Raw genomic sequence first — 16,078 nt, forward strand, 5'->3', positions numbered from 1 at the left:
CCCATTTTGTAATAGCCTGAATGTAAACATTCTCGGACTTGGCGGGAAATAGATGCATGACTAGCTCTGGATTGTCGGCGAACAAAAAAAGGTTGAAAGATTTATTGGAGGCAACAATTAGATGAAAGATACCGTGGGAAACACATCGGAACCAAGTGTTCGCAAGAAAGTATGGAGTTTCTTTTGAACTCGGTAGAATGGTAGACGCTGAACGATTTTCCCTCGCAGGGATTAATCAGGATCCTTGAGGACGATTGAGCTATTGTTGCGAATATCCTGTGGTGATGATAGTAAAGGTGTCACTCTCAGGACCGGTTTGTTTACCTCAAATGTAAACAAAACGACCACTAGGCCGGGATTGTGGCAGGCGACCGTTTTGGAGGACGGGTACTGTGGCGTCACGCATCATATGTGTATCCTAGGTTAGTTCTGTGTACTACACCACTATGCCAGGAGTTTCACTTGAATGATGGTGACAAGTGCTGAGATTGCGCACAGCATCACCTTCAAAAGCGCCTCTTGTATCACTCAAAGAACTGCTGGGAGCTAGCACTAGCGACAGTATCAGTTGTAGCAGCAGCGGCTTAACAGCTTGGAACCGCAGAGTACTGCTGGTGCTAGTCGATAGCAAGCAATTCAGATACGTGTAGTGATAGTGCGCTCATGCAAAGCTACTTCACATAAGATACACGAAAACGGTTTTATATAGTTGATACGCGGCATGTTCCGGACTCAGTCAATGCTTGGCGGTTGTCGTTATTTCAAGCTCCATATTTGTGGGTCTTGGACTCTCTGATTCTCTTCAGCGGAATTTTCAAGCACAATATACTTTACGAAGATATCTTGTGGGGCTCAGATACGTAAGCTTCAAGTGGAAGATCTTTATTTTGTGTCGCCTGTGTTGCTCTACGGTGGAAGCAGCTTACGTTTGCCACCGATTGTCGCCAGAATATTTCACTGAAACGTGCGCGGGGTGACCTACACCGGCAAAAACCGCGAATGTTCTTCTAAGATATTTTGCGAGAGATACATCTAGTTTATTTTAGTTCTCGACCGAGCCATCAGACAGACTATAGGACATTACCAGGAAAGATAATTTTATTCTTGGTGGTAGACGCACGCTGCCTGAGACGCTCTCATTGAACCAGTTTTTGTTGACGTGTTCCGTGGCTTAGTTTATCGATGAAACGCTATAACTTTTCGGTTTATCAACTCGAATTGTTGCCATAGTTGGAAGTTAATTTGCATTCTTTATTGGCTGGTCAGGTTCGGACTGGGAACGCGTTACTGTTGTGAAGTGTCTCAGCTAGCGAGTTTCTGGAGCTAGTATAGTGGGTTAAGCGTCTTTGGGCTAGAGGCTTGGTATGGGTGCAACTGACTGACCAACTAGCGACGACTTGCAAGTGCCGTGCCTCCAACTTTCTAGCACCAGAGACTGAAGTTGCTGAAGAAGTGTTTGCTTGTTAGGAAGCCCAAGCTCGGAACTTTTCCCACCTGGAATGTGAGGAATTCGAAGCTGCTTAACGTTAATCAACTGAGGGGTGGTCACGTTGGATATTGTGGACTCATTCGAGCATATTGTATAATATATTACATGTGAACCCACGAATTGGAAAGAAACATCCCTATTAAGAGCACCTCCTATGCATATCGAATAACAATTGGTTGGAAAGTTCTTGCGGTGGAACCTGCCGTACTCAGGAGTTACATTGTTTCTCTCATAACTCGAAACGACTTCAGCTTGTCGATTCGCATCACTCAGCGCCTTCCGTAGGCACCAGAAGTACAGGCGGCATTCCTGTCCACACTCTTGCCAACACACTCCTCAAAAGCACTCGTGCTACTCTGGCCTCCTTATCACCCTCTTCTCATTATATTTCGTGAAGGAAAGGCGGAAAACATTGCAACACGTGACTAAAATATCGATGATCGAACTCTATAACGGTCTCCATTCAGAAGAAAATTGAAAAGGAAAAGTCGTCTCGTCCTAGAACGACAAGCAGAAAAACGGAGCAGGCATAAGAACTTCATCAAATTCTCATCATCCTGTTGCCGGCTTTTCGTCGTCTGCTCCAGCTCTACGGTTGCTTCCTTCCTTCATTGTTTTGATCCGGGACGCTGTTGTTTTACAGTCACATTGCCGTGGCGAGGTGCAGAGAAGGTTCGGTTCGCAAGGATTATTCGAGTGTGAAAGGACCTTTAAACTTTAAATCCGAAACGGGGGATTGCAAATTGTTTCGTTAGTGGACTCTTTATCGAGTTGTGTACAACTGAACATAGACCGACTCGGAAAACCCGGGAGGACTGGCGAAGGACAAGCACGTAGAGCCCTTGATCTTAATAGCCCTAACGGCTTTTCAAACAGATGATTTAATTAGATTGAACTTCAGGAAAGATACCCATTTCTCTACGAAATTTCAGGACCAACTATTTTGTCACACGACAACTCAGTGGATGCATTAAAACCTTTATCTAAAAACCCATTTAAGACAAAATAAATCGAACGACTTTTATACGGTGAATGATAATAGATAGATAGTGGAATCTAAAATTTTGCAAGTTTATCTTTTTGCGGGCCTTGTTTGTGTTCGGTGTGTAAAGTGAATTCGTGGTTGATAAGAAAAAGTTTGATAACATTTGCTTGCCTTGTTGAAGCCTTGAACGGAAAAGTCAGCGAATATCACCCGATATTACTAGGAATTTTCGGTCTTAGTGGTTGGAGCAGCGAAGATGAACACTCATCGGAATATGATTGCAAAAATCATCACAGGTAAGAACGCAGGTACTGCAAGTCACCTGTTTAGATAGATAACATTGAATGTTTCACTTCAGGATCGTGATAGATATGAATGTTTATTTCCAACCATATTATGTTAGTCGTGCTTTGGTAATAGATAGAAGAGAAAGTGGAATTCAGTAAGCATACTCAGCAAATTTATTCAGAGTGAGGTCGAGGGGTTTTTTTTTTATTGCGAATTGGTTTGGAGTATTGAAGAAAAAGCTGCAAAATGATATATAGGACTAGGGGTGAAGAAATTAGGAAAATTGGCTATATGGGACGGATTCTTTGGATCCTTTGGATCAGAGCGATCATCCTAATTGGCCGACAACGACCTAGAGGGCAGAGCTATCCGAGAAACCTAAAAAAAATTGGCGAAGTTGACCGTGAAGGTCCGCCCGCAAAGATTGAAGCTCCATTAAAGTGCTCGGTCGACACGTTCTTGCACGCCTCTGTGCTAGCTAGGCTCGGGAATGGGGGGAGTTCTTTAAGCGCTTTGATCCCTCACGCTTCATTACTACAAAATTAACGTGTCTATTCCGATGTGTGGGTCCGCACCGGATTCCAAAATAGACAATACAAGGGAATTCGCGACGGCCTAACGAATAACGACCAGAACGCGAGCTAAAATTTAAAAATAAAAAAAAACGGCTCGACCGCGCTCGTTGAGCCGTAAGTCCCCGGACCCGAGTGCCGAAATCAAGGAGGGGAAGATCCACGACGGATCACAGTCCCGATTATTGCCTCATCCGCCTCAGATCTTGAATGAGGCGCGGCCCCTGAGGCTCCCACCCTTCACACCCTTGACATCCTCAGGCCAGTTTGTCTTTTTGAGGATGTCCTTGAACAGGTTCTGCGGGAGCAAGGAGGAAAAAAGAGGGAGGAAGTCCTCAAATCAGAAAAAAAAATAAAACAAAATTAAATCAAATGAACAAAAAAAAGAAATTTGAAAAAAAAAATGTTGACTTACTTTTGCTATTAAACACTCCGAGCTCGGCGTGGTAGCTGCTTCTGTAGTGGGAAGAAATTAAGAACATTAGGAATTCCTAAACAAAATTTACAATTGTTTATATTTTTCCCTTTTTTTATATAATAAAAAAGCAAACCTCTTTGGGTTCGGTGACTTCAAATGCTGTACGCGAGAATTTTCCCGATCGGCTGCGAAAACACACTACCGAGCCCGGCTAGATGAATAGTTTGTGGCGGGCAAGCCTCCCCGAAAATTTTACATCAATTGCAGCCGTCTCTTTGCCTTTCTTCCGCTATTTTCTGCTGTGACAATTTATTTCCACAATTTTCTACCGTCAATATTAATTTAAGCCCAAGTCCCAAAGGTTTGCTTTGTCTAGAACGGAGAGGACAGAAGGTTCGCGCTGTGCATGTCCTTTCACAATCTTCTTTTTTTTGTCTCCACAATCTCCTCGCCAACCAAAAAAAATCCAATCACTCTCCTTGTCACGAATTCGGTTTTTTTCAAATAATTATTTAATTGAAATATTATCTATTTTGGGGAAAAATAAATCACTAACAATTCGTTGGGGAGTGAGAAGTCCCCAGGCCTTCGACCTATCCTCAACCCAGCACCGCTTCGCCTCCCGCTACATTGCCTTGAACTCTGTCAGTTCATGTTGCGGCAACATGCGCATGCGCCTGCGAATGCGGCAAATCATTCGCCTCTGTCAAGATTAATTCGCCCGAATGCATTCAATAATGTGCAATCTGCGGCGAACATTAGAGTAATTCACATTATGAAATGCATTATTTAAGCAAATTAATTAAGAAAGAGCCGAATGAGATTCCGCTCCCGTCGCGAAGCCGCGGTCACTACACGTTGCTAGACAGAATTCAAAGAAAGCGAATGAAATTCGTGGTGACTAGTTGAGAGAGGACCAAGGACTTCAAAATCGTACTTAGCTTAGATTGTCAAAAAAAAACACAAAATTTGCGAAAAATGGAAAAAAAGATTGAAGCTCGAGTTTTCCTTAATAATGCAAAATTCAGGGAAAAGTGGAGGAATCCATAATCCCAGTTAAGCGAAAGTAAGATATTAAAAGGGATGTAAATTGGCGGGTACGATAGTTATTGGGGGTTGATGAAAAGAGTCTTTTGGAAACTTGTCTGTCTATAGTACACCACTGTTAATACGTTGAATTCATGGAAAAATTTGAGAGGAGAATACTGCAGAATACTATATATTTGAGAACCCCCTACGTCATATAGTATACAAGGATTCATTACCATTGGCTTAGAGGACAAAAACAGTTGCAAAGTAGTACCTCAGTTTAAAGGTCACAAAGATACGTCTGAAAAAAACGGAGGAGTAATCTTCCTTAAGACTTAAAATGCCAGCACTAGTGTTATTATCCAATATTCCCAGAAACCGAGCAACAATCATGACACTATATTGTTATCAAAAATTTAGGGAGGAAAAACCGGCTTAAACGGTTTAAATGCGGATATTTCAGGTATTAAGTAGGATTTGTGGCAAAAGAGCGAAATTCACGACCACTAGTTTAGTAGTAGGAACAAAGGATGCGAAATGGTAGGGGAAGTCTTTGCCTTGTTATGTAAGAAACATGCTGATTCCAAGCCCAAGAAAAGGAGAAGAATCTGATGCACGCACGTAGAGCACCATCTTTACAACCTGTAATCGGTAAAACGAGAAAAAAAGTAGAAGTTGACACTCAGCTTAGTCGTGGTAACCCCACTATACTGCATTCAACCTGACCACACTCCTAATGTCAAAGGAGCTCTAAAGCAGTTGATGTGGTCCTCTAGGTTAAGGGTACGATAAACGATGAGTAACATATGCAACATACGCTGAGACAGGATGAGCTGCCTCGGACAGGATCGATACCATGAAAACTGATAAATACCTACGCTCTTAGATCCTGGAAATTTGGATCGTAAAACCCTTCCAATCCAGACTCAGGGTTCTAGCAGTCCAGAAAACGAATTGGAATGGTTGCGAGATTATATTATGCTGGCCTCAGGGAGGAGGAGGATTTGAGGCAACGTACTTTGTACTACCCTCAGTAAAACAAAAATAAAATGCTGAGATCAGGGAAAAAGTTAAATAAAGTACAGTTGGAGTTATTCCACTATGCTGAATCCTACCTGATCTCTGTTGGTGACAGGTCCCGCGACAGGCCGACCAAGAAAATGCATACAATGTCGTTACAAACAAGATGATCGGATTGAGTCATAAGCCTCGGAGAAATGCTAGGGCGTCCACTTCAGTCGACGAGGCAGGACGGGCCCCGATCCTGTTGAGAAATAGGGAAGGGTTCTTGACGCATGGACGGCGTCAGGACGTAAGCAACTTAGTCCGAACTAAAACAAAACAAATACGTGTCTGTACGCTAACTTTTGGCACCCTAATTGTAAAGACCGAGGAACTCACAGGAGCCCTTTGGAAAAAGCGCATTGATATCTGCGCTTTGCAAGAAACCCGATGGTTTGGTGCCAAAAGCTGCAACATTGAACCCGAACGCGGTAAAAATTGGTTTAAACTTCTCTATTTTGATAGCCCACACACTCAATACGGTGTTAGCACTACCATCTCAAAGGGTTTTCGTGATGCGATTAAAGAAGTCGAACGATTTGATGATCGGCTGATGAAGCTCACCATTATATTAGCTGATCGCACTATTCAGAGAAAGATGCCTTCTAGCAACTTCTCGATGAAAAGGCTTGTCACGTGCCGGCTGACGAGTTTATCATCAGTCCCGGTGACCTTAGTGGTCATGTGGGTGAAAAGGTGCAAGGAAGAAACGGTCCCACTTCGGCGATTACCAAGCACTACCAATGTGGAAGAATCGATGAACCAATTGAAAGACACGATCCACAAAGCAGCCTCTGCAACACTCAGGGTCACCAAGCAAGGTAAGCGGTTCATCAACCGAGATACTTGGCTTTGAAATGACAATGCTGAAATGAAGGTCCGTAAGAAAAAGCGCCTCTACCACAAGTTTCTCGACGGTAAAACGCTCGCCAACTTACAAATTTATAAGAATGCCAATCGGGAGCAAAGAAAGTGAGCGCTGTCACCCGAGCAGTTAATTATAAAAATCTTTACGATAAAGACTCAGGATGACGATGAAGATCTGTATCGACTTATTAAAAGCCGACAGGAGTACACATAGGATATCGAACATTTCTTCCGCATTAATGACACGAAGTTATCGACCGTCGAGCCGCGACGAACAGATTTCAACTGAAGAATTTGTTTATCCTCCACTTCCACAATCATTGCCGACATTTGGAGCAGTTCTATTTGTTAGCACAACTGAAGTCGGGGAGGCAATAACCCGAATGAAATCAGGGAAAGCCACAGGACCTGATGCATCGCATCTAAACTCTGGGAAACGAAGAGCTGGGACCCAACATTGTGGCTCAGACAATTCTTTAATCGGGTTAGTCAGAAAGGTAAACCACCATCTGACTGACAAAAAGGTACCACAGTTCCAATATGGAAAAAGAAAGTTAGCAGAATGTTCAAATTACCGTCCAAAAATGGAATGGTTGCCTCATGCAACATGGTCTCAGATTGAATCTAAATAAAGCAGAATTTTTACGACCGATCCCCATGAAACAGGCACAATCACTGTCAGAAGCAGTGACCTGCCCAGGACTCAGTGATTTAACTTCTGGCCAACGTTATCAGCCAATGGAGAACTGCGTTATGCAAATATTTCATACATTAACGAAAACTGGATGTGGTTGACATATCAACGAACGTCTCAAATCTAAAATTTACCGCAATGTCGTCCGTTCTGTCGATCTCTATGTTTCTGAGTGTTGGCCAACTATAAAAGACAATGAACGGCGTCTTGCGGTAATGGAGACGAAAATGTTACGTTGGACTAATGGCGTGACACGTTTTGATCATATCCGAAATGAGAATATCCGCGATCGGTATGGGATTGCACCAATCGTGAAAAAACTGAGAAGCGTCTTCGATGGTATGGTCAGCTAAATCGCGCTAACGAGAATTCACTTGCCAGGGTTGGTCTGAACATCGGAGTGGATGGTTAGCGACCAAAGGGCTAGCCGAAACAACGGTGGCTTGATATACTGGATGAGGATTTAAAAGTCTCGTGATCGCATCCAGATTAGGCCAAATGGCGAAACCGATCATGACGAGCCGACACCGCTTGTGAACGGGACAAAGGCTGAAGAAAAGGAAGAGGTCGCCTATAATCTTCCTAAATCAAAAACTATAAGAGAAACGTAATTTTTGGGTTGCTTTTATCGTGGACAAGGACTTCAATGCAAATGCTATCGACTTTAAATCTATACACGAAAGATTGTGTGCTCTTGTCAGCATACATGCCCCAAATGAAAAAGAAATCAAAGAGCCATTTTAGTATAGCCTGGAATACTGCATCTCGTCGAAATATTGCTTCCCAAGGTTAAGAACGAGCAGGCATGTGGAGGAACGACCGAGGGGACAGTCTCCACAATAAATCAAACAACAACGCCTCATTCACATTGAAAATAGCAGAAATTTTATTGTAAAATCGACGTCATTCACATATTCACTAAAAGATGGTCATCTAGCGTTCTCAAGGTGGGATCTTATTGAAGAGCAAAGTGTCCCAATGGTAAAAAGCGTTTACAGGCGCCGAATCTCAAAGATCGTCGGAATGAAAACTAACTCACTTTCAAGATTTGAGGCTGGAAAACTAAAAATTATTCAATAACTGGAAAATTCTCCAGAAGTTCGCAAAGAAGGTCGTAAATGACACCTGGTATGACATAAAAGACGTTATCAAAAGAAAAGTGAATGCAGTGGTTGGATAAGAGTTCAAAAGTCGAGAAATGATTTTTTTGATGATGAATGCCAGGAAGCGCTTTAGAAGAAAAATGTGGCATAGAGCCACTATATGGAACGAAACACAAGGACCAAGGAACCCCTCGGACAGTTGTTATTATGGTCGAGCTCTTATTATGCCTCATTGAATCAACAATATTGGAGGAAATAGAGTCAGTCATCAAATGTCGAAAAACGAACAAAGTGTTGTGGATAGACGACATCCGCGCTGAACTTATCAGATCAGACTGTCCCTGGGCCATAAAATATATTGCTTCGTGGAGTATAGTGCATAAACCACACCTACGCACCACTGTTTGCGGTTACCTAAAGTGCGCTCTCCAGGCGCTCCAGCTCGCAGCTTTCCGAGACACCCGCAGTCTTCCTCTGCTGTTCTGCTCCAAGGGCAACCCACTCGTTAGTCATCTTTGGACAGTGGATCCCATTGCATGGCGTAGTCCGCAATGCAATTGCTGCCCCTCCTTAATGTATGACCTATCCACTGCTATTTCCGTTTTCCGATTATAATGCGGACGGGTGCCAGAAGAACACTAGCTTAGAATAGTCTCAACTTGGCGTTGAGATAATTGCATTTCTAGATTTTTCACAAAGCAGCGAAAGCGCAGCGTCTGGCAACATCCACTTCAGTGCCCCCGTCGGCAAAAACTATGCTTCTTACAAATCGATCAATGCCTTCGATGCTCGGCCCATGTAGATAGGGAAATTACGATGACCCATTAGGCTGAGAACCTTGGCTTTGTTGGTGTCTATTTTCGGTCCAGATGTACTTGCTTCACTTTCCAAATACAGAGCCATTGAGCTAAGGTCCTTGACCCCGTGGGCGATCAAACATATGTCATCAGCGTAGTCGGCGCGTTTGGGGAAAGGTATCATAGTTCATTGAACTCCCCCACATACTTCGGACAAGGCAGCATGAACAATGTCACCGATATCAATAAGAAGTAATATAGGTAACAAGATGCAACCCTGGCGGTCTCCGCTTTGGACCTCAAAATCCTCCCAGATTTTATCTCGATGCATGGGGACCTTATTTCTTGAGCAACTTCCGTACATCATATAAAAATAATGGGTGTGGGGCTGCCACCATGCCATCCAATTTCGGTCTACTCTGAAGGATGAGGTTGCAAAATCTTTATGAAAGAAAACGAAGCATCAAGCACGGCGCCTTTAGCAACCCTTAATAGAAGGAACATGAAAACCCTAATAGGACTTAACACATTACATTACTCCTTTGTCTACCGCAAAAAAATTTGAGTGGCTGTCTCCACTATGTGCGTCAAATATGAGGAGCAGGAGGAAGAGGGCCCTAAATTTAATTCGGAGGTGGAATTAGAGTACTTCCTGCCTCTGAAAGGCCGACCCTCCCGCAAGACCAGTTTCTTTTAGCGGTTGCCCAGGCAAAACAAATTTTAAATAAGATATCTGAACTGCACATCCGGATGTCGCAATGATAGCAATAGCAAGTGAAGGAATAAGGAGTTTTAGAGCAAATATTATATGAGGGAGAATTTTTACAAAAAAGTGAAGTGTAAGTGTATCTTTTTTATTAAAGCTTACTATGTGATGTACTGAGAACGTTTTCAAACGAATTACTCCATATCAGCGTTCGCATCTGTATCTAAATATATTTTTATATAATAGAAGCAATAGGTTGTTATCATAAGATACAAATAAGAGTGTCTCAGGTGAAAAGATTGTCGTGAATAAACTTTTACATTGAAAAGTTATCTTAATGATAAAGTTAGATGAAAAGCGCGGAGTCACAATTTAGGTCATCGGAAGTCTAGACAAAATCGAAAATCGATTAGATTCCGTTCAGTTTGAAATTTCACTGGCAATCATTGCGATTTGGTCAACTCACTTTATAGCGTCTAATTCTCTAAAGCAAAAGTTTAATTCTCCAAAGTTTCCAGCAAGAAGTATATTCCAATTGACACCGCTCTCCATGGTTACGACCAAGGGCCCTACGCTATTCACTTATATCCACTTGCTACCCAATTCATTAAAGTCAATTAAAGATTGAGCAAGATTGTTGTGATTCCGTGGAACTCAGGGCTTGCATTAGACCATGGCATTGCCATGAATAATAAATACAATAAACGACCAGATCTCCTGGAGAGCGGGGCGAACAGTTGATTCTGGTCTGTTCTTCCCGAGTTTTCCCCGATAATTTCTTTGGATTTGTAGGGGAAGGGGACCAGATGGTTGTGCACCGACATTAAATAAGCTAAAATATTGAATATGTATGGCTTGGGATGTGTACTTCAAATGTTATTTAATTAGCTGAATCAATTAATGAACGAATCGTTTAATTAAACGTTTAATTTGTTGGGTCTAGACAAAAAGTGACCTTAACTCGGTAAGACCGACCTGAGAATTTTGTCAGGCATATTGCACTTAAACGTATACAAATTGGGGCAGAGCCTTCTTTTCTGTTGTAATTAAGAAGTAAATATTCTTATTTACAACGAGCCAGTGAATGATGTAAAAGTATCAGTTGACATTTTGAAAAAGACAGAACAATGTGTACAAATACGAGACGAGTGGACCAGAATAGACCATAATGAAACTGGTTGCGAAAGCAAAGGAAAATAACAATATTTAGTACATAAAAATAGCATTTAAGAAAAATTTCAAAATTCGGAAACAAATACAGGAAAATATTTTGTTTTCGTTGCCAATTTTATGTGGAAATTTCTAATTAGGAGAATATTATATGAACCCCCAAACATTGAGGCAAAGGACATACTCTATATAGGATGAATTATGTATAAAGGATGGGATTTCCAAGGTTCTTTTTTCTCTGCTGGAAATTGGAAGAAAAACTGGTCGGAAAATATCTGAATGATAGTACCAGCCATTTCCTTAATGTAAGCCTGGTTTGAATTGCAGTTGAATTAATAGAATTTTCACTACGCGTTGAATAATTCGATACATCCTAGTTTCATTCCAATAAATAATCGAATATCAATTCATTTCAATATGAAATGCTTCCATTCTAATTAGTTGCATAATTAAATAACTTTCTTAAGATGGTTCATTTTCAATTGAAGCAAGGATTTTCTTGGAATGCGCTCTCATAAGGAATATGTGATACCACCTACGGTGAGTACTAGACTCTACTGCATGGTATGAAGGTCAAATCAACGGAGAATTTTTCCTTACTGTGATGAACATGAGTTTGCCTGAAATTCCAAAGTTCCAGTAGTATTTTATGCCTTGTCGAGGAATCTAGGTGGTCCATCATTTAGATCCACAAAAAAATCAATCCCAGAGGGTTTGCCTGGGGGTTTTCCCCTCGTCTCCGCAGCTTCGAAAAAGCGAATTGTGTGGTTTGCCAAGTCTGGTGATATGGCCCCCATGCGGACCGTCGCTCTCACAATCAGGATTTATTATAAGTGGGCCAAACCCTCCTTGACTTAGCATAGGTGGTGATTCTTTGCCATCTGAGGTCAGCGGATGCTACATGGTGAGAGTAGATTCCACCCTTGACAGTCACAGCTGGGCACCGACTATACCCGCCGAAGGACTCCCAAGAGCAGAACCCCGCCTGACGAATACGTCAGCCTGCTCATTCCCCTCTATGGCCCTATGACCGGGAATCCAGACGAGGATGACCTTAAGCGTGCCACCCAGACTGTTCAACGCCGGTCTTAATGGCCGCTCGACTGTCGACAGATTTCCAGTATCGCCAGTATTCCGGCTTGGCATACACTGGTGAAAGGTTTGAGACCGTATGACTCGGATACAGTGTGTGTATTCCAGAAAACTCCCCCAATGACTGCACAGATCATCCTTGATTCGTCGGTGATGAATACTGTGTCATAGCTTTGCAACACGCCGCCGATCTTCCAAGCTGCCCACAGCAAAATTTCTCGTGCCCTTGCCCTGATGGGGAATAGCATCAGTTCCGTTTTGGATGGATTTATGCCGAGTCCGCTTCTTGCGATACATCTTTCCCATCGCTCCTTCCATGGAGTCACTCACATTACTAATACCACCGGCTGGAACTACAGTCAACTGCCGAGCGATGTTAGATTCCGACTCTCAAGTCAGCATCGTATCAGAGAGACTACTGCGGAAATTGGGTATGCCACTAGAATGTAATTCAAGGGCAATGCGCCTGCAAGGATTTGGACATTCTAAGCTGGAGATGCATAGAAGGGTCAACATCGAATTCTAGTCAGGAGTGACCAGTTATTCAGTGGAAGTTGAGGCAATTGTTCTTCCCCAGATCGTGGCTGCACTACTGTCGTGGACCTTTGATGTGTCAATCAAATTGCCGAACGCAAAATTGCTAATAGGATCAAAATACTACCACCAGCTTTTGTGCATTGGACAGATTAGGCTGGGGAAAAAGTTACCGTTGCTGCAGAACACATTACTGGAGAGGATAGTAACAGGGAAGCTCATGGGATCGAATGAATCTTCTGCGACAAGCTCTCCCGCATAGATTAGCAGAGCAACGAGGTAAACAGATGTTCAATCAGACCACCCGCTTAGGGAACGGCCGATTCATTGTAAGCCTGTCATTTTTCGACAGCGTCAGGAAACTTGGAACCTTGAGGGTTATAAGGAAAAATTAAAACTTGAAGAAGCATTACGCCGAGTTCATGAAATCAACCCGATTCGGATACCTTATCCTCTTTATTTCCTAACACATCACTGCATGCTTCGACTAGAGAGCAACAGTACGAAGTTAATTGTCGTGTTCGACGCCTCGGCAAAAACATCGGAAAATCGGCGAATGCCTCGTTAAACGACATTTGCCAGGTTCATATTCAAAGCACACACCAAAATGGTATACCCGCAAATTCAAATTCAGATAGAGGATTCCATTTGCTTTGCTGAAGAGAAGATCCATTGTTACCCTTGAAGTGCTGTGAGGTTCGTACGGTGACTTATGGCCCCATGTTTGGCTACAAGATGCCTTCAGAAGCTCCCACATGAATACAACACAAGTTATCCGTTGGGCTGTGAAGCTCTTCAACAAGACTTTTATATGAACGATTTAATGAGTGGGACAGTCTTCCCACTGACAAGGAAATTCAAAACCAAATAGTGACAGTCCTACAAAAGGGAAGCTTTAAATTTAGGAATGGAGTTCACATCATGAAACCCGACCAAAGATTTGAAGGTATGAAGAATCAATAAAAATGCTGGGACTGATTTGCTTGCCAAAATCTGACGTATTCCAAATAAGGTCACTCCTGTAGAGCAGGGTCTGGCAACCAAAAGGACAGTTGCGTCGAACATAGCAAGAAGAAATTTTCAATTCACTGGACACGGTGACAACAGTGGTAATTGTTGCAAAACCCTTCCTTCAGGAGGGGGGTTGGGATGCGGCCCTCCCATTGGAAATGCAAACACGAAGGTGTACACACCGAGAAGCGTTGAAGTCGCTAAACAAGGTGGAGATCCCAAGACACGTGTTTACTCAAGGTGTACCAACGTCCGGACAGATTCATACATTCTCAGATGCGTCTGAAAAGGCATATATCAGTCGGCGGTACAGTCAAGGGTCGAGTAGTGCCCATATCCAAAACAGCAGTAGGCGAGCCTGCGGTATTAGCCGCATAGTTATCTTCACGCATAAAGACAGGAAAACTTCTTATGCATTACTTATGGTTATATAGACTGACATTCTTGCATAACCAAGAGTCATTGTGGTTCCCAGTCTTTAAACCAAACACAAACCATCAACTCCGAGAATGCCAAAACAACTTATACAGGATGCTGTAAATGCATATTTCCATAGGAGGTCATAGATTCACGTTGATTGTGAAGAATGGCTTCAACTCAGGAAGCTGATCGCGCACCAAAAGCTATTTCGCACAATCTGAGGTACATTGTGGCTAGCTGCCTCATCGGCAGGAAACGAAAACCGCGTTCTATATATATATGCAGTGAAAAGGCATCACTGTTGAGAGCACTCTCAGAAATACTACCAATGTCGGTGAAGCTAGATACTTTAATAGAGTATTGTTTTCTTAAGTTATTAGCTCGGTTTTGCTCTAAGCCGCTCCTGTATAGGAAGGAATAAGGACCAAAGAAATCAAAAAAAGCCTGTCATGTTCAACGATGGGTAGGGCAACGATGATGTCCGCTAGCCAACTTAAAAATCGGCCTCCATCCGTGGGACATGCGCTATGCACTTCTAACGATTGTGTGTACTATCACTGCATTAGCGTCACCACACGCTTCCTCCTGTGCATCGTCGACGTCCGCCATCGCTGAACTGCAAGCTTTTCCGACCTCATGCCGCTCGAGCCGCTCCCAACTCAACGTCGCCCGCCGCCGAAAAACTGTTCGTGTCGAGACTAGCATACTCTTCCACGCCCGACGAAATTCCGGCCTATATTAGAAGCAAAGCCAGCTCAACTTTTTCACCTCTTTCATGTGTGAAACTGACGAAGGATGGCTCTCCATCCTTTACAGTGATGTATACCCACGACTTCGATACTATCGTCCAATCTTCATTTTGGCCACAGGGGGCTTTCGTCAAGCCTTATCAGGGGGCTAAGCTTCGTGAAAATTTCCGGCGCGCCTGCCTCGCCGAACATAAATGATTCTGACAACTTTCCATTTTTTTATCAAGATGTAAAGGGTCTAAGAACCGCCGAACTTGAAACTGTGTGCTTTAGCATTCCAACACCACGTTATCTGCATTACAGGAACCTGGTTGGATGACAAGATTTTAGATTTCGAGCTCCTCGAAGGTTACTCTGGCTTTCGTTGTGACAGAAACGCGCTGTGCTTGGCAAGACAACCGGCGCAGCCCTAATGGTTGTTAAGCCCCCTCTCTATGACTAACTCATCTATTCCTCCTCCACCTACGATTCTACCACCATATGAGTCATTCCACCAAACGTATATCCCTTTATCATACCGGGTGTATATTTTCCCTGCTTCAGTACGCCTTCTCTGTACGAGGATTTCTTCGACAGATTATCAGAATTCCTAATCGTTTTGTTCCCCTTAGCTTCCTTTCATTCTCGGTGGCGACTTTAATCTTCCCATGCTCTTCTGGCCCATTACTCCTCGTCTTCCCTCCCTGCTTCGTAACTCTACCAAATTTCCCTTCCTCTTTCCACTTTCATGTACACCTGTGGTGACCTCCAGTTTAACCTTTCTAGAACCCAGTTAGATTGCACTCTTGACCTTGTTCTCTCTAACCTTCCTGGGCGCTGTCTTTCCCAATCCCCTCATGCCCCGTCTTACGTTGCCCCTGAGGCCCATTATCCTGCTCTCGAGTTCGATGCTCAGATATCCCGGCTTCATTCTCCTGTCGCGCGCAAGCCTACCAAGTTCAACTTTCGTAAGGCCAACTTCGAAGCTCTGAACTCAGCCCTGGCGACAATCAGCTGGGTTTCCTTTCTCTCTCCATGAACATGTGAGCAAGCACTCAACACCTTCTATACCATTTTATCTGATCTTCTTTCTTGTTATGTCCCCTCCTCTCC

The 16,078-nt window shown here is 43.2% G+C and overlaps 1 protein-coding gene across 1 annotated transcript in view; it reads left to right on the forward strand.

Moving 5' to 3' along the window:
• The first annotated feature begins 582 nt into the window (after positions 1-582).
• LOC119654676 overlaps positions 583-16,078 on the forward strand; it is a 183,030-nt gene continuing 167,534 nt past the window's right edge. Inside the window, exon 1 of the mRNA XM_038060179.1 lies at positions 583-2,770. Within this exon, the coding sequence (XP_037916107.1) occupies positions 2,731-2,770 (40 nt within the window). The 5' untranslated portion in view covers positions 583-2,730. The remainder of the gene's footprint in view (positions 2,771-16,078) is intronic.

Source organism: Hermetia illucens, chromosome 4 (assembly GCF_905115235.1).
Source record: "Hermetia illucens chromosome 4, iHerIll2.2.curated.20191125, whole genome shotgun sequence".
Lineage (NCBI taxonomy): Eukaryota > Metazoa > Arthropoda > Insecta > Diptera > Stratiomyidae > Hermetia > Hermetia illucens.